Source organism: Simochromis diagramma, unplaced genomic scaffold (genome assembly GCF_900408965.1).
Source record: "Simochromis diagramma unplaced genomic scaffold, fSimDia1.1 OVJJ01000421.1, whole genome shotgun sequence".
Lineage (NCBI taxonomy): Eukaryota > Metazoa > Chordata > Actinopteri > Cichliformes > Cichlidae > Simochromis > Simochromis diagramma.
In genome coordinates, this window is record NW_024387250.1 from 8868310 (window position 1) to 8892907 (window position 24598).

General features: G+C 40.9%; 2 protein-coding genes across 2 annotated transcripts; both read right to left on the reverse strand.

The window, feature by feature from the left end:
- Positions 1-10575: 10575 nt before the first annotated feature.
- Positions 10576-15106, reverse strand: hmx2 (H6 family homeobox 2). Its single transcript, XM_040001997.1, has 2 exons — positions 13646-15106; positions 10576-13032 (listed from the first exon to the last, which is right to left on the reverse strand). The coding sequence occupies exons 1-2, from the start codon at positions 13917-13919 to the stop codon at positions 12485-12487; spliced, it is 822 nt and encodes a 273-aa protein (XP_039857931.1). The 5' UTR covers positions 13920-15106; the 3' UTR covers positions 10576-12484.
- Positions 15107-19436: 4330 nt separating this feature from the next.
- Positions 19437-22700, reverse strand: hmx3a (H6 family homeobox 3a). Its single transcript, XM_040001791.1, has 2 exons — positions 21811-22700; positions 19437-21030 (listed from the first exon to the last, which is right to left on the reverse strand). The coding sequence occupies exons 1-2, from the start codon at positions 22097-22099 to the stop codon at positions 20408-20410; spliced, it is 912 nt and encodes a 303-aa protein (XP_039857725.1). The 5' UTR covers positions 22100-22700; the 3' UTR covers positions 19437-20407.
- Between the last annotated feature and the right edge of the window lie 1898 nt (positions 22701-24598).

Genomic DNA, 24598 nt, shown 5'->3' on the forward strand with positions numbered 1-24598 from the left:
AAAAGCCAGAGTGTGATCAAAACCAAGAGCTGGATGCTGTTCTCAGCCTTTTAAAATGAGCAATGAGTACGAAATGCATCACATAAAGTGACACATCATCTTTCCTTTACCCTATTTATTCTGGGGGGAGGGGGGTCTCTCAACTGGCAGGATACAATGACTGGATGAACATATTAATGTTTTTTTTATGCATCAGAAGGAACATAAAGTGTATTGTGTGGTAATCCAAAAGGCAGTAAAGCAAGCATTTTTGTCAGGTAACACAAAAGTCTTCAAAAAAAAAAAATCCTTACCTTGACCTTTTGGGGGCTTTTACCAGAAAAATAAAAAGCTTCATAAATTAAAGTCAGTGACGTTTCTGCACTGAGCATTATTTTGTATCTGTAACACAGACCTGAGTTTAAAAATATAAACTGACAGCCTAGAAAAAAAACAAAAAAAATGAACAAATTCACAAATCTGTAGGAGTTTTTTTCAGTCTCCATACGGTGCTTTGTCATTATTCTTAGAAATCATATATTTATTTATGTTGTGGAAATTACAACATGCTTTGGTTAATGACAAAAAAATATTAAATGAATACAAAATGTTGCACCTGTTTTTTGTTAATGCATTGTACTTAAAACATGTTCATATTGCATAAAATACTTTAAGAAAACTGAAACAAACTCATCATTGATTTAGGAATTAGAAATAATTCTTGATTCATTTAAAAATAAGAAGAAGACAAAAAAAGGTATAGATATCCCGGAAGGTGTAAAATGATCTAACTGGGGATTTTACAATAAAATCATACTGGGTTATAAAATTCAGGATACCGCTGGCGGATCATTGTTGTTTTTTTTAACATAGACACTGTCAAATATATTGATGCTGCTGTTTCCTGTGAGTGTGTCAAATGCATTTTTTAAAATGGACAAAACAATGGAGTGAAGGTCTCCTGTTCAAACAAAGTTAGAGTCTGACACATTTATAAAATGACCTGCAGGTAATCAGTAAGTAAAATATTCTTAAGCCCGAGCCAGCAGAAATGGACAAAAAAGCACTGATAAATTGCTGTGCTCATTGTGAATTCCATACTCAATTGTGGCATTTTCCAGGGTAAATGGAATTGTACATTAAAGTCTGAATATGCCTGACTTTGGGGGAGTGATACATTTTATTTTCCTTTTTTCCCTACAGATGTGGCCCGTGGAAGCCACAGTATTGCAGTGCTTTCAGTGAAAAGGCCATCTTTAGGACCTCTTGATCAATCTGTGACCTTTAAGTACACAGCCATCTCGTAAATAGGAGGGTGCGCTTACAGAGACTTCAAAAGCAAGGGGACCCGATAATTTCAAAATGGAGCGGTGTGGAGTGGCGCTGGTGGGGAGTCCATAAAAGCCTGCCTTGTTCTCAACACACCTCCTCTTTGCTCCACAACAGCCAGTTAGGGTAATAGCTCAAGGGAGAAAGGAGAAGAGAGAGAGAGAGAGATAGAGGAGGAGGGATGGATGGAGGGAGCGAAAAACAGGTAATTACTTGTAATCATTGGTTGAGGAAGAGCTGATGATCCCTCCAGTATAACAGATTGTACTGTTCCCCGTTGAAAAACACTGAGGAAGCCGGATGTGGCACTGTCGGCAGTAACGACTGGGAAATTAGTTGGTAACCTTAAACCCCCTTCGCAATCATGGAGAAATACTCTTTCCCTCTTTTTCTCCTTTTCTCTCTCATTGAGAGGAGTTATATAAATCTCAATGTTCCACTCAATAAGCACCGTATAAGTAGGGACTATGGGTCCTTTATTATATTACAATCTTTTTTATTTAGATTGCACATCAAGTAGAGGGAAGTAGCTGTGGTTCAACAAGGAGACATGGTGATACAAACAGAAATATGTAAGTGAGAGACAGAAGCACTTGGAGTTGTACCTCAATCTTCAAAACATATTCGCGGAATATTTCGGAAAACCCATCAGATCTCTGTGTTTAGTCAAATTTGGTCGGGTTCTGGTTAAAACTAAATCACCGAGTCAAATATAAGCTGTGTCCACCAGGCAATCAAAGTGAAATGCGATTATTATTTTTTAAATCCATATGCTGCAATGCCCCTGCAAATAGCATCAGGTTTCTGAGCCTGGCTGTCCAGCAGCATTATCAATTGTCTGCTAAAACCATGTACGTCAAACACAGACTACACCATTAATTAAATGAAACTGCCTCTAACCATTTGGTAGAATGTGCCATAACCTTTTCCAGAAATTACTGCCCATTGATTGTTGCAACAACTATTACTTCTTTTTTTTAACTGAAAAGCATATTTTAGTCCCTTACAATAATAGACGAGAGAACTGCAGTATAGCACAGGTAAAGCCAAAGAGGAGACATTTGTAGAAGAAGTCATGACCAAAAAAAAAAAAAAAAAGTGGAAATTAAAATCAAACATATATCCAGATCAATTCCAGTAGCCCAGCATAACACCAGTTTTTCAAAGTGCACTCAAACTATATTTACATCACTTGGGTTTCATATTGCATAAAACAACTTGTGCAGTTAATATCATCAATGCTGGGCTACAAGAAGTGTGGACTTTAGCAGAGCCAGTGACACAAGAAGAATTATTGATTTTGAGCAGTGTCTCTTCTTGGGCTCCATGTGACTAGACAGTGGCCTCGTCACATTGGGGGGCCTTTAGTGAATCAATTGGGAGCACTTGTGCTGCTTGTACCTGTTTGTAACTGATAAGACAGCACTTCAGACAACTGATAATGATTAGCTGAGGATAAACAGAGCAAATCAAGATACTCAGGAGGAGCAAATGAAGAAAAATATGGAAGAGCAACATTGATTCTCTTCTAATTAAACTGTAGTACTTCTTTTTGGTTTTCTCACTATTTTGCTTCACACACACGCACACACACAATTATTAATTTTATTAGACAGGGGTGTTTTAACTATAATGCCCAACAAGAACACAAATCCTTAAGCTGAAAATTGCATTGTGATATTTTCTTGCGTGACAAGGTGTAGCAAGTGGGTATTTTGTTGTCACTGAAGACTCATGAGATCACCACAGTTTCATCCATATCCCATAATGTTGACACGCAGAGCCCATACCCTGATCCTCCCCCACATGAAAAGGGAGTCATGAGATTCGGTTTTGACCCAGATGTTAAAGAACATACTGTGCACGAGCCCATTGTCTTAATTTCTCATTTTCTTCTGCAACATAATATTTACTGAACTGATTGAATTCACTAACTTTTATATTTATGTTGCATGAGAAAATGCAAATTGCTCCTTTCACGAGTAAAAAGTAATTGACCGAACTGATCTCTGAATGGAGATGGGTTGAAGATTTAAAAAAAAAATAGATGAGAAAGACAGGGCCATAAAATATGAATGAAAGTCGAGGAGGGGTTGACGTTTGAGGGCAGATGCCTCTTGTCCTGACATGTGACAGGGCTAACTGTTGTCATGGGAAGCCCATCACTTAAAGCAGGCCAGATCAAAATGCGCCGCTGGGAGTTACGCCTTCCGTCAGCACTGCCAAACAATACCACAGCAGTGCAGGCGTAACTCTTACTCTCAGTTTGTTTTCAAAATTACAGTATCACTAGCACGTTATCCACACCCATGCAGTATCCTATTTTTTGAAGCCCGTCTTAGCCATCGCATAGTTTTTGTCGTGGCAATTCAAAAGGAATTACCAATAACACAGCTAATAATAAAAGACTTGTAATGGATACACGGGGGTTTGTCGTCTTGCTACAGTTTAATCTGCCCTGCAGTTACTCCAGCAGTGGAGGACAGGTAATGTGAGACTCAAAGATTCGCTGCATTAGTTCTGCTTAGCTAACCGTGAATGCTAATTGCAGGAAGAACAAACTACTATTCTCCCCTCCTTTTCCTCTCTCCACCCATTTGGACAACAGTAGCGCTCATTGGAAAGCACAGAGAGTGTTAGACAACTTTACATGAAGAGGGAACAAAGAAGGTTGTTCTGCAAGTGATATTCAATATGTAGAGGGGAAAACAGTCGAACATACAGAGTTCCCCACATCAATATAAATCTTCAGGACATAGCTTTAACTTTACCTTGCCAGGTAGGATGCTGCGTGGTCCCCTTTTAGGCCATATAGTGCAAAATATTGTTTTGTTTTAGCTATAATTAGATATAAAAAATCAAACATTTCTTAAGCCTAAACATATGCACATGGGGTATTCATGAGGCACCGATTTTAAAATTGTGTCTACTGGAATATCACACAGCGTGACCGAAGACATCAGAGTACAACATGAAACCAATTGCAAGAGCTCACAATAGAGACCTAAAGTCCCAACTTCAAGAGTGTTCTTATGGAAAGGAACCCAACCATGACATGCCTTCATGTGAAAACAAAACAATAAAAGAAGGAGAACTAAGAGTTAAATCCAGTACTAAGACTGATACTGATACTAATCTGTGGGCAAGGTCAAAGACCCAGTTACACACCAGAGGCTATAAAAGTTCAGAGGTGCTGGTCAGCCTGAGCTGTGAAACCTGTGATCACTCACTGAGGTTCTGACCTGGGCAAATGAGAGGCCACTACCCTGGTGGCAACCATTCTCTCCTATCAGTCTTCTATCCAAACATCTATAGACTACCTGCAGGCCCTCAGGAAAGAGATATCATATAGCCACTGTACCAAGCACTTCTGTCTTTACCTTGCAGTGGAGATTTATTGTAATTAGAAGATTCCTTTAAAAAAGCTTGGATCTGCGTTTCTCCAAGGCTCTCCGTGCGGTCCCAAGGGGGACACCTTTTGATCTCAACCTTTGAACCTTAAGGGTTAATCCCTTTCTTTGCAAATGAGTTTGACATGATGGACCACTTCCTAACTGGCAAGTTGCTTGGGTCATGCTGGTTTAACAAGTGTATGTTTTACTTCACACACTCTCCAGTGTCTTTCCAGATCAGTGGTTTTAAAGTGTGTCTTTTGAGCTACCATAATAGAATCATACACGCTTGATGTATAGAAAAGGATCAAATAGTGAAGTACTATAAGAGATGTAAGAATAAAAAACGTAAGGGCTCACTTGCATTTGCGCCTTTGAAACCACATAATAATTAAGTTTATACATTTGTAACCCAATCAGGCTATTAAAATGTGTTGAAATTAGTTTGCGTATGCCACTGGGAGTATTGCGTGTTTTCTCTCTTTTGTCTGTTTCACTGTTCCTCCTACTGTGTGTTAGCTTGATCATGCTGATGGCTATGGTAGCTCCTTAACAATCAGAGACCCTGGAGAAGAGGTGGTGTCGAGTCCCACCCTGCAGCATGTGGTTTGTAAGTTTCTGCCCCTCCCCACCTCCTTCTTTTCCCCAATCAGATTAGTTTGTCTAAATAGTGAGAGGGAAGGTTGTTGCCAGTGAGCCCTTCAGGCTTAGAAGAACAGGTGGCCAAGTGCTGAAATGGTTTCTCTGGACTGAACTGAAGAAATTATGTTAATGGAGGCCTGCATCCAAGATTTCAGAAAGATTTTAGCAAATAAATTAGATTGTACTATCCATTAATTTCAAAGCATATTCAGAATTTTTTTTTGAATGAAATTCTTAAATAAATACATTGAATTAATAAATCTGTTTGTGTGCTTCAATCGGCAATAAGACTTTGTTTCATTGCAAATCCTTAGAATGCCTTTTTACATATAGCTATACTTTCACATTCTACCTGCAGATGTTATTCTGATGGATTATCTAGTAACCTTTCCCGAGCACCTATGCAAAGTTTGCCCACCTGCAGGACGACTGGAATCTCCCCTGCTAAGGCACCTCCTCCTCTGTACACCAGGAACGTGCCTCGCCAGCCGCCTAGGCATGAGACGGATTGCTTAGAGGTGCAGAATTAGTCAGGTCAGGGAATCCTTGGCCTTAGGACTGGCTAATTCCTTTCTAATGTGATGACGATTCTTTTGAAGAACCAGTCTCTCACTGGCCAAATCTCTTTAAAAGCATCTTGGGGGTGCAAAAGGGGCCGAGAGGGAGTGCACGGTGGCAGGCCACACCAGGGCCAGAGGGGGGGCTCGGGTTACACCCTGCCTGCCGTGATGCATTGTTGGTGGGACGCGTAGGCTCCAGTGATCCCCCCCACCTCCTCCTCCTCTCCCCCCCCCCCCCCCAGCCACCACCTCCATCCTCCTTCTCTCAGTGCAGTCCCTCCAAGAGAGGCTGCCACAGAGCCTCACAGAAACTCTGACACCAGTCCAGAGGATGCACTCTGCACATGAAACCTTACACTCAACTAATGGTTACAAATGTGTTTTCAAAGAAATCCCAGGTCTCTCATATAAGCCATAGACTGACACTCCTGGCTGTGCATATGGACGCACACACACTCACTGCCATGAATATGGCCGTACTAGCAGACAAAATTGGGGAGAATTGTTGTTGCTGAACTCTCAGATTTAAAAAGGACTGTATGAATGTCTAGATACAGTATGAAGTTCTTACTTGAGTTCATGCGTGTGGGGAACAGGACAGAAAAACTAAAACGGCCTATAATTTAGATATTATTTACTGTTTAGAACAAAGATAACCAGACATCAGGAAGTCCGCTCTTTGATAAATTCCCTTTAGAAATTGCAGGTGTCTTGTGGCTTTCACTGACACTTCACACAGATTTCAGTGACCTCTTGCTTTCTTTCCCTCATTCCCTCAAAGACAATGTATTCCCTTCCAGGGGAGTGATCCCTAATTAGCTGTCAGGTGATAGTGTGCTGCTTTCATTGTACTGCCTGCTGCTGCACTGCAGGCTATGTGATCACCAGTCAGTCTCAGACTGAAGTGATAGATCATCTCTCTATACGTGAGACCCCTGCAGCTGAAAGAGACCACTTGGTCCTTACAAAGAGATCGCAACTCTCGTGTTAAGAAGACCTCAATATCATATCTCATAACAAATGGATCACTGGCCCAGAAAAGACAAAGGGATCACTTGAGAATATGCCTGTGCTCTCACTAATAAAAACAATAAGCAGTGATGTGTTTATCATCCACCAATAGATGACTGTGGGCTGGATTTGGATCTGAATTATTTTGTGTCTTTTATGTGTGTCAGTTTGTTCAGTGTAGGGGATTTTAATGGCGAGAATATTGTCATATCATGTTCCAACATTCAGTGAATCTGACAAAGTCTTTTATAAAATCACAATCACATATTGCCATAAAAGTGCAAAAAATAACTATCCTTTCTTGTATTTTCCAATAAAAGCCATATCTTCTCACTTCCCAGGATATGACAGGGCATTCCTGATATAAAAGATATGATTTCTTCCTGTCTGTCTGTTAGGTCCACTGCAGGGCTCCAGACAGTTCCAGTATCCACCCAGGCAGCAGAGGGACCTTGTTTGAAGGTCATGTCAGCACCAGGGCGTAAACGTTAGACCTTTTTGTGGTCAGGGTAAATGTACAAGGCCGCCCTGCGGGAGCACTCCTTCCCTCTCTTTAATCGGCGTGTAACAGGCCCTTGTAGAGCCAAACTGTCTGCGACACATCAGCACTTAGAAATAAAAACCCCTCACCCAACCCTGCAATGGCTGCGGTTGGAGTACGGCAGCTGGATCATTTCAGAGGGACAGCACAGACAGGTCTACTAACTGATGGGGAACAGGAAGGGAAAATCCATCGTAAGCTTAAATTCTGCATATCTATAGCATGTTTAAACTCTTGAATATAACATAGTTATTTATTACCTACAATAAAAGGTAAGGAGCAGCTCTCCTGATAATGTTATCAAGAGGAAAATTATGGAACTGGTTCAGTACCTTTGTTTTTTTGACACAGTGGCAGTGCAGATACATTTTATGGCACCACTGTTGTCTTTTAGCGCTATAACAAATTGACCTAATTTGGATTCCAGCTTCTTTTTTTCCCCCCAAAACAGTGTTGAGATTTGTCTCTCAGTAAAACTGGATTAAAGTTTAGACTCACTGGCTTAATAGTAAAGCATGAATGTAAAAATGTAGCCTTAAGGAATTAGCATGCTTTGTGTTCCCCTGTGATCTGGGTTACATGCCCAGATTATTTTAAAACTGTGTTTGTAACAGTTTTGTTAATGCTCCAATATTCAGCTCTGTAAAGCGTACAAAGTTAATGAGACAAAACAGGGAATATGCGGCCATCTCTCTGTCAGTGAATCCAATCATTTGAAGGAGCCGAGAAAGCAAACTTAACAGTTCTAATGCTCCAGCCGAGAAACTTAATTTACCAATTTGCAGGAAGACAAGATGGCAGGAAACAAGCCAATTTGCCACGTGTGCAGCGCACAACAAACCCCAGCCTTGCTCCACAGCCTCATGAGAGGTAATTATCCCTAAAAAAGAATGCCATGCTGTATTAAGATGTAGCCGCATCAAAACGAGGGAGACAGCCTCATTACAAGTAATTATGAGGGAATTAGAAACATCATTTAACTAAACGAGCAAATAATGTCCAGGATATTGAAGAAGCTGCCTGCACTTCTGCCGACCACTGCAAGTCCCATTACAAAAATTGTAGGTCTTTAATAGAATAATGACATGCTTTATCTTCCCTGCCTCTCTCCGAGAGGGTCTTGGAGCAGAGGGGAGGGCCGAGGGAGAGAGGGGAGGATGTGAAAACAACTGTTGCAGAGCTCTCTGTCTCTGTGGTCTCATGCTTGAGCGTGTAGCATAAGGCCTTCAAGATAATCCCCCTATTATCCTTACAAATACAAAATGGAGTGCACAAAATTATATCTCACATCCATTATTGTGTCAAAGGTAATGCTAATGGACTTATCTCTAAAGTAATAGCCGAATTCTCTGCACATACTGTAGTCTATAATAGTTTGATGCATATTGACCAGAGAAGGGCACTTCAGAATCAGAGTTTCAAGAAATGGTCGGTAATTTTACAATTACGCACAATGCATTTTGCCATTAAAGCGCTAGTCCACATTACTGGGTAAATATTGTTCTTGAGTAGTTTGACTTAGGCATGGAAAGGTTTTCATTATGGTTCAAATAAAAGAGATTTTTCTATTTGACCTTCAGTTTTTAAACAGCTTAAAATATACAGTATATTAATGTAGACAGTCACAATATCACAAGTTTAACTAAACTGATTTTGAGACTGAACACCATTTTTGTTATTTTTAATCAAATAACAGACTTAAACTTTTATTAAAAGGCGTATTTATCTATTTAAAAGATATAGCTCCTTATTACAGGTTTTCATTACGATTTTGGTTTAAAGTAATTTATAAAGCCGTAACTTTACCTTATTTCATTTAATAAACTTAGTCCATATGTTGCATTTACTGCAGCCATTTGCCTGGTAGCATATTCCTCCCCTGTTAAGGCGAAGGGGTAGAGGCTGTGGAGGGGGGACAAACACAATTTCCCTTCAGCTCCTTCATTTCCAGTTGATATAAAACAGAATCATGAAAAATCACTTCTGCTCCAAGCTCTCCTTTTTAACCATTAGCCCATAAATACAGAAGCTGGTTAAAGCCAGCGGATGACAGGGCCTGCCTCAAAAATCTTGTTACGCTCCTCTCAAATTCATTTAGGGAGCAAACAGGTCTTGAGAGTTGTCTGGCTTAATGCATTGCGATCGCTTTTAAAACTCTTGTCTTGAGGCAGACCCGGGGCTCTGCATCTGCTCGTGGTGTTATACTTCATAACCTTCCACTCTAATATGAAGCCACACATACCCTCTTTAAATCAAATTGGTGCTGTAAATATGTTGGGAGGTAGTTGAAAAGCCCTCATCCAAATAAATGATGAAAGGAAGGGATATTTAAAAAAAGAAGAAGAAGAAATCTTCAGATGTTAGAAGAGAACATTACTAATGAAAAAGTAAAGTGTTAGATAGTGTTTTTGCAGCCTATATCAATTTAATGTGGTCTCAATTAATTTAGTTTTGATCTTCATTTTATCTCAAGATGTAAAAGAGGTGATATCTGGGGGTTTTAATTCATTACCATTCTGTAAATATGCTATAAAAACTATCCTGAGAATCAATTTGCCGGGTGCACGCTGTCTTTGCTTCTCCCTCTCCACACTGTGTGTAGCCCACAGTTTCCATTACTCCCATCATAAATTATACCACAGAGTGAATTACACTTGCTTTTCACCTTACCAGGCAGGTTTGATGAATCCTAAGGCACAACATATCATCTCAACAAATCTTCATCACCATGCCAGTCGCTGTCTCTTCGCAGTTTAAACCACTTCAAATCATTTTCATTGCCTTGCTATTAAAATTTGTAATTCACGCCTGCCATTGCAGTGATACATAGTTACATCGAACCCCCCCCCCCACCCCACCCCACCCCACCTATTCCTCTCTTTCACTTTGGCTCTTATTTTCTCCACACATCTCTCTCCCTCTCGCCTTGTCTTCTAAATCAAACAACTTCAGGTGACAGGTCATGCAGATTTCCCAGAAGTCAGTGGGGTGCAAACATCCATCCAAAAGAGCAGCATATTACCGTCACACCTGATGACATAATGACCACTTGGAAACTAATAAACAGCTTCATTCAACCAAAGCTATTGCTCCTTTTCATAAGTGTTACTGTCCTCCATCGCTCTCTCTGTCTCTCTTTTCACTCTCTCTCCTATCTGTCACAAATTCATCCTCCTGCACCTCACCTCTTCGCTGCTGCTGGAGTTGCCCATAAATCACTGCTGTTGTCTAACGCTATCCATTTTCCCAGAAACACAGGGCGGCTGTTGCAGAAATTGGGTCAGGCATAATCTGCAGGGCAGCAGAGCCTGGCTAGTCATGATTCTGCTAGGTAATGTAGCCATTAGCACACAGTGAGAGATTGGTGGGATGGGTAGAAGGGCTTGGTTGGGTGTGTGTGTTGGGGGGGGCTTGTACATGATGTGACACCCAAGAAAAGCTGGCAAATGACACAATTTTATTGTTCCCCATCAACCACAGGACACGTGCCATGTGCTTCTGAGTGAGTGCGTGTATGTGTGTGAGATTATGGTCAGGTTTATGGTTAATATTTACATGTAGTGAATTGTTATTAGATAGTAAACACTGACAGGGTGAGCTGATTTAGTGCAACACGCCTCTTGAAAACCTAAACAAGCTCCTGTGTTAACCAGACACATCACATGTGGTATCCAGAATTCTAAAGGGAGCTGATAAAATAATTAACTACACAGACAGATAAAGAGCACAGTCTAATGACAGCCAGTCTTACAGTTTGACAAAACACCTCCTTCTTAGGTTTCCCCTTACAAGTCCTGATGCTTCAGAGCCGCAGAAGGCAGACTTCAAATGAGAGAAGATCCCGCCCAGAGGCGTGATTGGCCAGTGATAGTAAGCAACTCTTTTCCAGCCTGAAATGTGCTTTATCTACTTCTTATAAAGCCATGTGCCCTGGTCATCAATCTCTTAATTTACAGAGGAGTTCGCTGGTCACTAGCGTATACAAAAATATGACTAAAAAGGGCAAACTAATCAGATTTAGCTGTATCTCTCTGATGAACTCAATAGATTTAGACAGAGTTTGGTATTTTAGAGTATTTCCAGGCTAGTGTACTTAGCAATCAATACTTCACACCGCATTCCCTCGAAGTACATTTGAATTTCTTAAAAATGTAGTCAGAGTAAAATGCACATCACAAGAATCCCACAACCTTTAGTATTATAAAATAACTAATATTTTTTTAGTGTAATGTGAGAGCCAATAGTCGTCTAGTGTTTCTGAATTTACTATCAGTGTCTTCCCCTTTTTCCCCTGACACACATTTTAGTTGTGGTTAAATCTTACATATAATAAAACAGTTAATTCAAGAATACAACAAGAAAAAAAAATATTAAATTAATACCCATTAACATAAAAGGATGGTTGCTACTGTGGTCTTCAGGAATCTCAGAACAGCTGAAAATAATTTTGCTTTCTTTCTTATTTACAATAATTCTTAGCCCTGTGTGCTGGGGGGATGTACCAGTGGCAAAGTTTACAAATAAAACCAAGCAAACCAAATTTTTCACTGAAATAGAAAATTTATTGAATGAGAAGGTTATTATTGAAGGTCTAGATTACAATAGAAACAATGATATTTTTCCTTAAATGGAAGAATTGAGTGTTTCCTGTCAGTTTTGTGTCAGGTGGAGTGAAACTTAAAATATCTTTGACAAACCAATTCGGAATAAAAAACAGTGTAAAAGTCGGCCTTTTTTAACGTATTTTTCAAATGTGATATGAAGGATTAAATCCAGTATTTTATCACTTAAAGAAGAAGGAAGTTAAAATAAAAATACAAAATCGTTATAATAATTATACACATGGTGTATTTTATACATATAGGGAAGCTTGATTGCTTTCTTTCGAGACATACAATAACTGCATAATAAGAGTTTTCTCAACAAAAAAAGTGATACAATTGATATACAAGGCTTATGAGACACCTAGAATGTCGTATTGTTTTGTAATGCTTTTTTCGTGGACTGCAGTGAACATACAGCAGAGTCAATCAGTACTCGATTTTGTTATACAAGTTGTATAAAGGTAACGCTGGCAGGTTGCTTCCCGGGTAGTACAGGGGCGTCGGAAACGCGATAGACCTAGGGACGGGAACACGCAGTAAGGAGTTATCTCTGAAAACCAGCGGCATCCCCACTAGTGTCTGTGCGGAGGCGTGGGCCATGTTGGCCGCCTCCAGTTCAGCAGAGAGCTGTCGTTTCCATTTGTTCCTCCTGTTCTGAAACCACGTCTTGACTTGAGTCTCCGTCAGCTGTAAGCTGGAGGCTAAGCAGGCCCGCTCCGAGCTGCTCAGGTACCTCTTCATGTCGAAGGTGGACTCCAGCTGGTACACCTGACTCCGGGAGAAAACCGTGCGCGTTTTCTTTTTGGCCGAGCTGCCCTGCTTGTCCGCACCGTCTGTTTGTCTCTCCTCCGACAGAGGTGACATTTGATGGCACGGTCTCTCCTGCTCCTCCTTATAATCCTGCAGCAGAGGCTGTGACAGGTGCGGCCGCCGTGCGAGCCCGTCATTTCCAGACAGAAGTCCTTTAGCGGGACCTAAACGCAGCAGGGGGAGAAGGATGTGATGAGTAGGCTATCATAAGCGGTCTATGATTTATGCGTGCTTTTTAAACGACTGAAAAAAAAATATGTTTTACATTTTTTAGACATACTCAGTTTGAGAGTTCGTCAAGTGTGAACTCTGACTTGTTAAATCGACTGCTGAAAGCCTGTGACTTTTTAAATAAACAATTCAGCGTGAGTGTGCACGGTGTACAGTAAGCTATTAATTAAATCCAGCTCTATTTAACGCTCAATTGACGACGTGTAGTGCAGCCATTTTGGAAACATGTTTCGTCAATTAGGAGGCTCAATTAAATTTGAAATGAGAGGAAAGACAGAGGGCTAATTATTAGACCTTCCACTCTTCCGCTGCTGATGCGATAGTCTGCGCAGAACGTACAAGTGGCAGCGGATGGTCTGCGTGTCAGTGTAACAATCTCAAACACAAGCTAGTGAAAAGTGAATCAAAGTGCAAAGAAAGCATTAAACCTGTTATTTCTGTGAAAAAAGAAACTCAGCTGAATAAGTTTGAAAGTGTATCTGTGGGTGATAATATTGTTTTAATATTTCTTTGGTTTTTAATTTTAATAATAATAATAATCCTTACCTAAACAGGAAAAGTTATGGGGTTGGTGCTGGGTGCACGGCTCGCTGTGACCCGTGTCGGAGCAGAAGCAGTCTGCTGAGTCCTCCCCGCCGCTGCACTCCTCCTCGGACGACACCGACAGTGAGCGCCTCCGCGGCGCTGGCGGCGGCCCCTTGGAGAGCTCCTTGGTCCCGGAGCGCGGCTCATCGGATGGCGTGCCTAAAATAGACTGGATAGTAAAGCTGGAAATCGGGCCCGACGAGCACTTGCTCCCGCTGTCTTCTGCGCTGCTCATTCTCGCTTCATAACAGTATTGAAGTATTGACTGAATCGGTCTGTCCCCTTGTATTCCGTTATTGCTTTCTACGGGGTTGGTGCGCAAAAAAATTACGAAAGCGCCTTTTGTCGGCTTTTGTCAACACAATCCGGTTTAATTGTGGAGTTTCAACATTGAAGGAGTTGGAGGTGTTTTTTCTAGAGCTCGAGGTACATGAGTGTATTCCTGGTCCTCCTCCTCACGCTCTGGATCAGAGGCAGCAAGGCTGCGTTGCTTCATTTGCATGTAGGTAAGCTCCTCGTGAGCCAATGGCAGCCTCCAGCATGAGCCCGGAAATTTCAAACTCCTGTCTAGTTTTTTTTCGGTTTTTTTTTTTTTCAGATATGATGAGAAGAAGGAGAAAGCCGAAGAGGAGTATTGGCCTTCATTTTTACATTCACTTAAAACACTCAGACTAGGCGCCCTAATATGCAGACTATGGTCTGTATGACTCAGAAGAGTCACCAAACTTTGACTTATTTTCCTGTATTTTTATTGCTTACAAGTGTGTTAAAGTATTTCGCTTTAACGCTTACAACAGCTTGGTGTAAGTGCGTCTAAACTGCGTTGCCTTCCATAATTTCAGACAGTATATCTCAGTTTATTAGTTATGGAAATGTATAATACCCATCCAAGAAAAGAGGAACTGTCGTGTCGGCTTTTTCCGATTATGATAAAACTGGCTGGCGTGACGGCAACGCACACACAGTCTTGGAACTAAGACAAAGGCCTAACTCATTTTTCCTGAAAATAATAAACTCATTCCGCGTCCATTATCTACGATTAAGAATTAATTTGATCATTACTGAGCTAATCTGCCTCGTGATGACCGCGCTTGGAGTGGAGGCCGGCTAATTGATTGACTAATTGATTGAAGGTGGTGGGGGCTGAGTGCGCGCGCGCGTGTGTGTGAAGAGGGGATTTGCTTCCCACCACCGCCCATCTCCCACCTTCACCGCCCATGCTCTTTCCGTGCCTCTCCCTGGTTGTGTGTGGATGCGGGACAGCTGCGGGGCTTGAGCTCGAGGTTCGGGCACATTATCCCTCTTTTACTGGTTTGTGAGGAAGCCCCAGACACATTACAAATGGTCAGCTTTAATCATTATGTCAGCGCCCTTCCTGGTAGCAACCCAAGCGGCGTTCGGTGTTAAGACAGCTTGGAAAAGGGAGAAGACGGTGGCTGTGGACGTGATGCTGCTCCTGATGCTGCTGCTGACGGCCGATTCTGTCAGCAGCTGCATCACGGCAGTCAGATGGATGCATCCGGATCCACGCGTAAATATCCTCAACTGGCAGTGGGACCAGCAGCTGCTAAATGATCTTACTAAAACGCTTACGCAGGGGAGGCTTTTACTGAAGGGGGGCAAATATATGAGGGCAGCCAGGGTGGATGCTGAATTTATGGTGGTTACACATAAGGCGTGAAATCTGCAATGACAGTTAAATGGGTTTATTTTATATGCCGCTCCTTTCAAACAAAGACCTTTGTCGACGCAGGCGCCTTCATCACTTTCAGACGACTTTTGCAAAGTGAGATTGGTTCATCACGGAGATAGTGGACATAACAGACTGCCATTGTGCTGCAGAGAATAAATTAAGCATGTTTTTATTTTTTTTTATTTAATGTCAAAGTGGTGTTTATAGGCCAGCAGTACAGGCTGAGCAGTATAGGTCCTTCTAATGGAATGGAAATGTTCATCCCTTACCTATGTTACATACGTTTCAAGGCCCGGCGAAGCCCAAACAGCAAGGAGTGGGCCTAAGTCCGCGCTCTATCACAATGATAGGTGGTGTATGGCCGCCCTACCGCAATAACAGAACAAGATCTTTAGCAAGAGAGAACGGTCTGAGAAAGACAGATGAAGTTATGAGGCGCTTTGATCTGGGAATCAAGCTTCGATAAATATTAAACAAAGACCCGTTACACGTGTGTATTATGATATATGGCGTGTCCAAGTCTAGAATAAGGAAATTACCAGAGAAAATGATATCAATAAATTTTCTAAGTATAAACGTTGATTATGTTTCGATTTTCATTCAAGAAAGCGGGGCCTGCTCTTTTTTCAGGAGGCGTTTGGGTGCCTCCGTGCGCGCACATTTTGTGTGTATGAGGGTGTGCGCGCCTGAGAGAGAGAGAGAGGGAGAGAGAGAGAGAGAGTTGTAAACGCAAGCAGAGCACCCAAGCCCTGGAGGTGTACAATTTATGTAATCTGAGTGTGGAAATGAACTGGGTAATTTATTGGAAAACACAAAGTCAGGAAGATTGGATCAGTACAGCCTATCCAAGGGCTCCTATCCATCAAGTTCCAATTAACAACCTAACCATTGAGTTTTAATGGCTTTCCAATCTACTGCCCTGATAGACTCATCAATTCCTCGGGGAGAAATTAAGAAAATCGACCGCCCCTCGGCGTTTCAGTGTCATTCTTCACAGCAACTATATGTCAAATTAAAAACACAATTAAAATTTAAACTGTTCCAATCAGACGGTGCCCCGCAACCTATGTTTCACTTAATAGAACTTTGATGAAAATCTGATGCTCGCATTCAATCAGGAAAGCAAATGGGATGGGTTTAAAACAAGATTTCCTCTTTGAGAAGTGTCAAAAGAGTTCTTCAAACGCATGACTTTGGCAACTTGAGTTGTCGACGTCGCTTTTATCTGCACGCAGATTACGGGAATTCACTGGTATACGATTTGTATATGACCGTATGCAGTTTTTTTTAGTAGTAAAGAGCCGAAGATCCTTTATAAGGAGGTTTGCTTAAACGTTTCTGTACCCACAATCACAACAATTTGGCCCATTTTGCCAGAAGAAGCCAAGAAAGATGATGTTTGTTGTTGGATATGACTTTTCAAAGATATCGAAAACTTTAGAGGTCAGGGTTTGAGGACAAACGTGGATTCGGACTGGGACTCCTGTGATTTTTGTTTTGGTATGAAAACGCCAGATTCCCCAAAGATCTCGGGGACCTTATTTAATCTTTATTTTTGTCACACATACATATATATTTATATATTTTTAAAGACAATAAAACACTGCTTATTGCTGTCAAAATAAATGCTTTAATATCAAGCCTTTAAGTCCAGCTATAATGATATGTAACACATGTGAGGGGATGCAAGTGGCTACAAAGAAGAGGCTAGCATTATGCAAGGTGGTCGGGCCACTTGTGTGTTTCCAAACTGGCACTAAAACCTATGATAGGGCTCAAAATTACCAATTCAGCGCTCCATTTTAATGTAATACACTAAGCGCAGTCCCCGGTCACGTCCGTTTGTCCCAGTTCCTGCAAATGCAGCTACTTTATCTGATTTTGGCCCCGCTCGCTCCCCTTTCTCCTTTACATAAAGATGTCGCACAAATGGAAATTATTGAGTGGTAATTTTTTCAATTTATGCGCGCAAATCAAGGTCATAAGCCGAGCCAGGCGGCGTGTGAACGTTGCTCTTACTTGACGCAATATGCTGCAGACGTTTACGGATCAATATGAGCCAGAACAATAATCCCATAACAATCTATTAATTTGCAGTAATGGGGCCATGTTGCGCGTGCATAGTAGTTGCACGTCAATACTTCTATGATCTGACGATATTTGAATGAACCCTTTGTCTCACGATGAGGTCATCATATAGAGTTTAGAGCTGACTGATTCATTTCCAATAACTGTGCTAGCCTGCAAATGGAAGCGGAAAATGGCCTTTGATGAAAAGGTTGTTGTGATGTAGGAAAACGCTTCTCTGAGCTGGATTTTGAATTTCAAAAATATTCTTTATGGTAATGTTTTCAGTGTTTGGGGAATGCAAATACACCACAGAGTAGTCTTTTATTAGATTTGCCATCCAGTCTACTGCAGGCTAAAACTGCAGAGGCTCCTAAAACTGTCTTCAAACTGTGAGGCTAGAAGCAATTTGTCTTCCCGCGCCTCAGACACTATGAATACACCACAGCGAATGAAGCCTTGCTGAGAGATCGTGTTTTAATTAAATGGACTGTGAAAAAGCAGGCCGTAGTTTCTGTATGTCGTTTCTGGATCCTGCATCTGATCCACCTGATCCCTAATCACAGTCTAGAGGTCGATTCTGCTCAGATTCATTAGAAAAAGAATAGAATCACGTCGACATAAAATATTGTATCCTATTTCTTGTCTAAACCAGGATTTATTTTTGCAGTAAATTATTATCAGTTATCGTTGCTATTTACGGCCTGACTGGTGTTCAGCTAAACAGAGGGTGACGAGTGTTGCCTCCCTCTTTCCATAGCCTCCTCCCCCAGGTAGGTGTTGCTTTCGCATAAATTCTTATAGTTACGTTCATATTTAATAATAATAGTAATAATAATAATAATAATAATGTACATTTAAAAAACAAACATATGTAATTAGATTTTCAAAAATCAGTCATGGTTCATTTAGACTTGATATAATGTGTAATCTGATGAAACAAACAAAAAAAATATTAATATAGAAAAATGTGATTCTGTTTGTCTTTTATAAAGCTCCAGCAGTGTCCACATTTCCGCTGATTCTCTGAAATGACGCAATAAAATTAGAAGGCTCTTTAAATATCTCCACTTTTGCTCAGAATTTGTGTTCCTGTTCCGAGAAAACTTGCAGGCTGATTATTTGCTATATAAACCGGAAGAACTATCTACATTTATTTTATATATATGTATATATGTAATCTTGAAAAATGTAGGTATATACAGAAACCACGCGTGGCTTTTCAATGTCCAGTGACACCTGTAGGATTGTATGCGTTAGAAAGCACCCACAATGTGGAGCATTGCAGAGTAATATGCTTCAACTGAAAACGCTGTGAGGAAGTAAAAAACAAAAAAAAACATCTGTACATATGATCTTTCTTTTTATTTCCCTCTATATTGTTTATATTGTTTTTTCTTCTTCCTTTTGCAATTTGCACAGTTTCCCACCCTAATATTTATTATTTATTATTGTGTGTGTGTACGTACGTACATATATATATATATATATATATATATATATATATATATATATATATAATGAAAAGGAATGGTTAAGGTCGCGGCGCTTAGCAACATCAGGTGGGGATGCTTGTCATAGATGCCGACATCCTTACACGCACGCTAACACAACCCACCCAACACACAGCGACAAAAAACACGCGGTCACGAGAGAGAAAAATGTTAAAAGACAGCAGCTCATGCACAGGGAGTAATTTCCACTTCTGAATACATTATCCATAATTTTGACAAGATGGTGGCAATTACGCATCTAATTGACCGAGCCACTTTTTATGTAAAATCACGCTTCAAAGTGCATAACACTAAGATGATTACAGAAGCCCACCTGCTCAAGCTTAGAGAGCTTACTCAGGCATGCGCACGCGTGCACGACTGTAGAGTTGTTGGGGTTTGTTTTATAATAATTCAATTTTCCGCATAAAATATAGAAAACAAGCTAAACATAGCTCTATTTAACAACCTGTTATTTTTTTAGACGACAAAAAATGTGTTAAAATGTACGGAATATTCTCCATTTATTTCACAACATGGTTCAGCAATACAATATCAAAACGATGTTTTAACTGTACAAAGAAGAAGCCGTATGAGGAATCGCCTTTCCCCGCGCCTCATTAAATATATACATTTACATATTTTGTACACCAGGGTAGTCGATATTTTTGCCGTTCCTGCTCAAAAAACACAAAGCTCAGGAGACACTGGACCTCACACTTGTGCTTCAAAGACGTGTCCATGAAGAGGGGGCTAGAGTGAGAATTACTAAAACTAAACATAAAGCTACATGGGTATTTTACAGCTCAGAGTGTCTTGATTGTCCCCCGACAAACGCTTTATAAAGCAAAAATAATTAATAATAATAAAAATAATGATAATTACATCAAATCCTTGTCAATATTTTAACATGAGCAGATGACAAAACGTATGTTTCCTGTTTCATTCATTCACAGCATGCCGTGTATTGCACATCGTGATATCAATTCTTGAAATGTGAATAAAATCAAATGCTAAATGATGAGCAGATGTCGACTTCAGGCCGACACTTTTTGTAAACATGGTGATTTTTTTTTAGTCACACAGCTGACGTGTCCAGATACAAACGCAGTCTGGGAGGAAAACGAATAATAAAGACACTCATCAGGCAGTGTAAGCAAGTGGACTCCTGAGGTAATAATAATAACAATAATAATAATAACAATAATAATAATAATAGTAATAATGGGATTCAAATTGTCAGATCACGTGTAAACGGCATCTTTATGAAAAATGAAACAATCTATTTGCCAAAAATAGGTCCATGAAAGCCTGACAGTAACAGTCTCTCATTTTTCTTTTTCTTTTTTCATTCACTGGTTGTATAAAAATATTTTGTCCTTTTTATTTTTGATTTCTTTCTTCTTCTTCTTTTTTAATGAGTTGATATAGGAAACAGACACCAAGTTGTGCCTAAAAACTCAACTATTTTCAAACTGGTCTGAGCAGCGGCACAGATGTGACGATGGGATGGGAGTAGTAGACGCCGGGGTGCGGGAAAGTGAGGAGCGGTTGGCTCACGGGCACGTTGGCAGTGGCCCCTCCGCTCTCCGAGGCCGAGTTCTCGTGGTAGAGGATGGGCACCCGGACTATCCTCTGCGCCGCAGCGTGGCTCAGGTTGGCAGCCTCTAGCTCCGCGGCCAGCTGCCTTTTCCACTTGTTCCTCCTGTTCTGAAACCAGATCTTCACTTGAGTCTCTGTCAGGTGAAGGGAAGCGGCCAGGCTGGCCCGCTCCGAGCTGCTCAGGTATCGCTTCATGTCGAAGGTGGACTCCAGCTGAAACACCTGGCTCCGTGAGAACACCGTGCGCGTCTTCTTCTTGCGGCACGGCTTCTTGTCATCGTCCCTTTTCTTCCACTCCTCCAGCTCATCTTTTTTGGCCTCTTCCGTGTCGCTTTCTTCCAGGATTATCTCATCACTGCTTTTGTTGTTGTTGTGCTCGTCGTCCTCGTCGTCATCTTTGGTGTCTGGCTCGGATTTGAGCGCCAGGTCCGGCGAGTCTCTGTCCGTGCCCGAAGTTGGAGAGGAGTCTCTGGCTCCTGGTTTCTCGGTGACTGAAATGGGGATACATGCAGGGAGACGTAGTCATAAATATTGGAGTCTATCGGGCATTTATTACAGCCTGTTGATATTGGACAGTCAGTGGGTTTTGGGAAACGTATGGTTGCTAATAAATAGTGGCAGAAGAAAATGCGTTGCGTCATGACATAAACCATTTCAGAGGTAGACATAACTGTAAACACCATCTTCAAAAATGATGAAAATGTCATTTTTACCCCACTAAACAGTAATTTGAATAGACCTAAGATATAAACTATGTACACCTATTTTATTCATTATTTTTATCAGCCTATACTACAGCCTAAATAACTAAATAAGCGTAAAATAATATCGCTTTCTTTGTATTAGGATATCATAATGCCATCCACATTAGTCTATTTTTTTTATTCCAGGTGAATAAATCACAGAAAAAGGCAGATAAAAGGCTCCCAGTAGCCAAGCCTCAGAGGTAAGATGTGCGCCAATAGACAAATCAAAAGCACGCTGCGCATCGTCACCCTCCTCCAATGATTTCATGATGTCTACTTCATTTTATGTGTGTTTCTTTATTGATCTATTATCCCACGTCGTGGCATAACAAAATAGGCCTTCAGAGGACAAGGTGTTAAATCATACACTCTGGTGTGAGGCTATGTGTGCATGATGCCTATCAGGAAACCGCACAAATCTCTCCTTTCAATTTAGAAATTTGCTTTACTCTACTTACTCATTAGAAGGAACTCATACAAAAACAGTGGATTCGTTGGATAATTGCGCAACAGTTGTTTGCTTACCTTCAGTTCTGTGTAGGTGGGCGGCTGAGTTGAGGGTGTAAGGGTACCACCACGCTGAGGTGCGCTCCAAGTAGTGAGCGGGTAGACTGAATCTCTGTGCTGGCAGTTCGAAGCGTGGAAAGTTGAAGTCACCAACCTGGGAAAGGGAAAATCCTCCCTCTAAAGCTGCCTTGGTGGCCGCCAGTACGGGCTTGGGCTTGGACGGTTTGTTATCACAGTTCAGCAGGTTCTTAATGAAGAAAGGAGAGTCCTTGGCCGAAGCGCACGTCTCTTGCGTTGTCTCTGGCATCGCTGTTGTTGTGGTCTGAGCGCGAGGGGACCACGGAAGCCGGATTTTTTTTAAAGGGGGGGAAGGCAATGTTGACTTACAGGCTGTCGTTATCCTGGCTACGAGGAGTTCCTGTTTTATTCTCTGAAACTTGATTTCACAGCCGAAAAGCTCACCAAAAAGAAACGCGTCTGTCTAGGCTAGAAAATAATGAAATAAACTGTTCGAGAGGCAAAAAGAGCACACGCGCTTACAAACATGGAGATGCCTCATCCCGGGCTCTTCCGTTAAAACGCAAAAACTGGGTCCACCGTGTCAGTCAGTCTGGTGTCTGATGCTAATGATGAAATAAAAATGTCATCCAAGTTAAATGCGGAAAGTATAGGCGATTGGGCATGTACAATGGCAAATGGGATTAAGGGAGAGACGGTGACTAGAGAGAGAGAGAGAGAGCGAGAGGGGGGGGGGGGGAGAGTCCTCCCCTCTCTGTGCTCTCTAGCTGCAGGCTGTGTGCGCTCGCTTGTTATTGGTCTCATATAGTCCAATTAGCAGCAAATGAACACGGGGCTGTTACCGCCAAAAAGGGAGGTTTGGACCGTCAGAACAAGCGTCCCATCATACAGCTGACATTACAACGAGACCCAGATTTACTGCGCGACGTTATTCTGAATCCAGTCTTTTTTTAATTATATATTTCAAATCACGTCCCGCATGTTTTTGGAAATTGTTTGAGTAACATATCCCAACGAAACACCGTTTTACATATGACTTTTTAAATGATCATCAAAAAAAAAAAAGTCGAGGCCTATTCTAAAGAATAACTCGGTGACCTGCTGGCTAAAGCACATCCAAACTTATCGTCAAATATGTGAGGCCTAAATGTGATGTTTTTATTTGGAGTCCGTTTAAGCAAATCGCTGTTAATGAGAAGCGAATAGTGTAAAACGAGCATAATAAATAAATAAATAAAATCCAGTCATTATAGAGTATCAGGTCAAGATAATATAAGGCCTTCTACTTCTACTCGTAAAATAACCTTAATAAAAACAAAACATAATTCAAAACCTCCATTTTTCAGTTTATAAATCTCCAGCCCGTATAATCTTTAACATTTCCATATTTACTTGACAAAAAGCACTTACATTTGCCTATCACTAAGGTGCTATGGCCTCCATGCCAGCACTGCAACTGCTAAATAGCGCACGTTTTTAGTTCCTCAATTTTTGTTTGGCTCTCTGCGACACGATATGAAAAAGGCGTGAGATCAGGCTGCAGCTGCTCAACGTGTCACCAATGGGCGATTAGATTCATATTTCTAATTCATTGATTTTCAGCGAGGGCCACTTCCACAATGTCTGCGGGTCGCACGGTCATTTTTTCCTCCCTAATCGATTTGGTTAATTCATCCCTCAGATTGCACTCTTTGTAAATGTGCTATGTATATTCACTCATTGATATTAATTGAGTTGTTTAAAAAAGAAAAAAAAAGTCCATTGGTTGGAAGCTGCTGTAGAAGAAGAAGAACGAGGAGACAGCGTCCTCTGTGGGCCAAAAGGAGAAAATACATGTGTGTGGCATATTGGAAAATATTTGTGTGTTTAAGTTAAGCACAGTAAGGTGGCAACAGTGTTAGCATAATGTGGTATTAAGGAAACTGGGAGACAAATATTGCAGTATACATTGAGGATTTTAGTTATACTTATGTGCAGCTCTGTACTATTTATGGTAAAATTCTCCCAAAGAGACCAAAAAAGTATGTTTGAATTCAGGACAAACATGGATTATTCGCCCTATAACACAGTTTCATTACATGTGTGGCCTGACTGATGCACTCATTTTTGCTATCAATCCTCATCATCATCATCACCTGCTTCCTGAAGACATTCATTAGCCCTATAATATGCAGAGATAAGGAGGGATATGAAGGTTATAGTCGGCATTATGGTTCATTTTCTACATCAGCATCAGAGTTCCTATGCACTGGCATGTCTGTGCAATTACCACGTGTAATTCATTTAGTGAGCTCTGTAAGTGGAGATATCCTGGAAGAGGGATGTCATTACAGCATTTCCTTATAGGCAGCATTGCATGTGTTTAACACTCCAAAGGCTGAGATGGAGATTGTGTACACTTCCACTGTAAAACCCCATCATTCTAATTGTATATATCTTTCAAATGTCACCTGTTTGAACGTTTTCATATAGCCCTTATAGTAGTTTATTTTTTTTTAGTCAATTTACTACAATAATAATACTGAAATCAGTAAGTTTCTGTTATGTTTGTCTCTAAGATGCTGAGGTTGTTTGTTTGTTTTTTTTGCTTTTTTGGGGGGGGGGGTGCAGGATTTGTGTTATATGCAACACTTTACAACACTATTGAATACAGAGACTACAAATGATGATTCTGTAAGCCAGCACTGAGTTGGCCATGTTAAAAAGCATTTCATGACAATGGCCTCAGATCCTGAACTACTTTTTAATAAGTCTAAATTGGTTTACATCAAAGGGGTTACTTTGTGTA

Excerpts from the sequence above, each read along its gene's own strand:
- hmx2 (XM_040001997.1), bottom strand. The coding sequence starts at position 13,919 with ATGAGCAGCGCAGAAGACAGCGGGAGCAAGTGCTCGTCGGGCCCGATT. Across the intron at positions 13,033-13,645 it reads CCATAACTTTTCCTGTTTAG|GTCCCGCTAAAGGACTTCTG; the intron begins GTAAGGATTATT and ends TGCTGCGTTTAG.
- hmx3a (XM_040001791.1), bottom strand. The coding sequence starts at position 22,099 with ATGCCAGAGACAACGCAAGAGACGTGCGCTTCGGCCAAGGACTCTCCT. Across the intron at positions 21,031-21,810 it reads CCACCTACACAGAACTGAAG|TCACCGAGAAACCAGGAGCC; the intron begins GTAAGCAAACAA and ends TCCCCATTTCAG.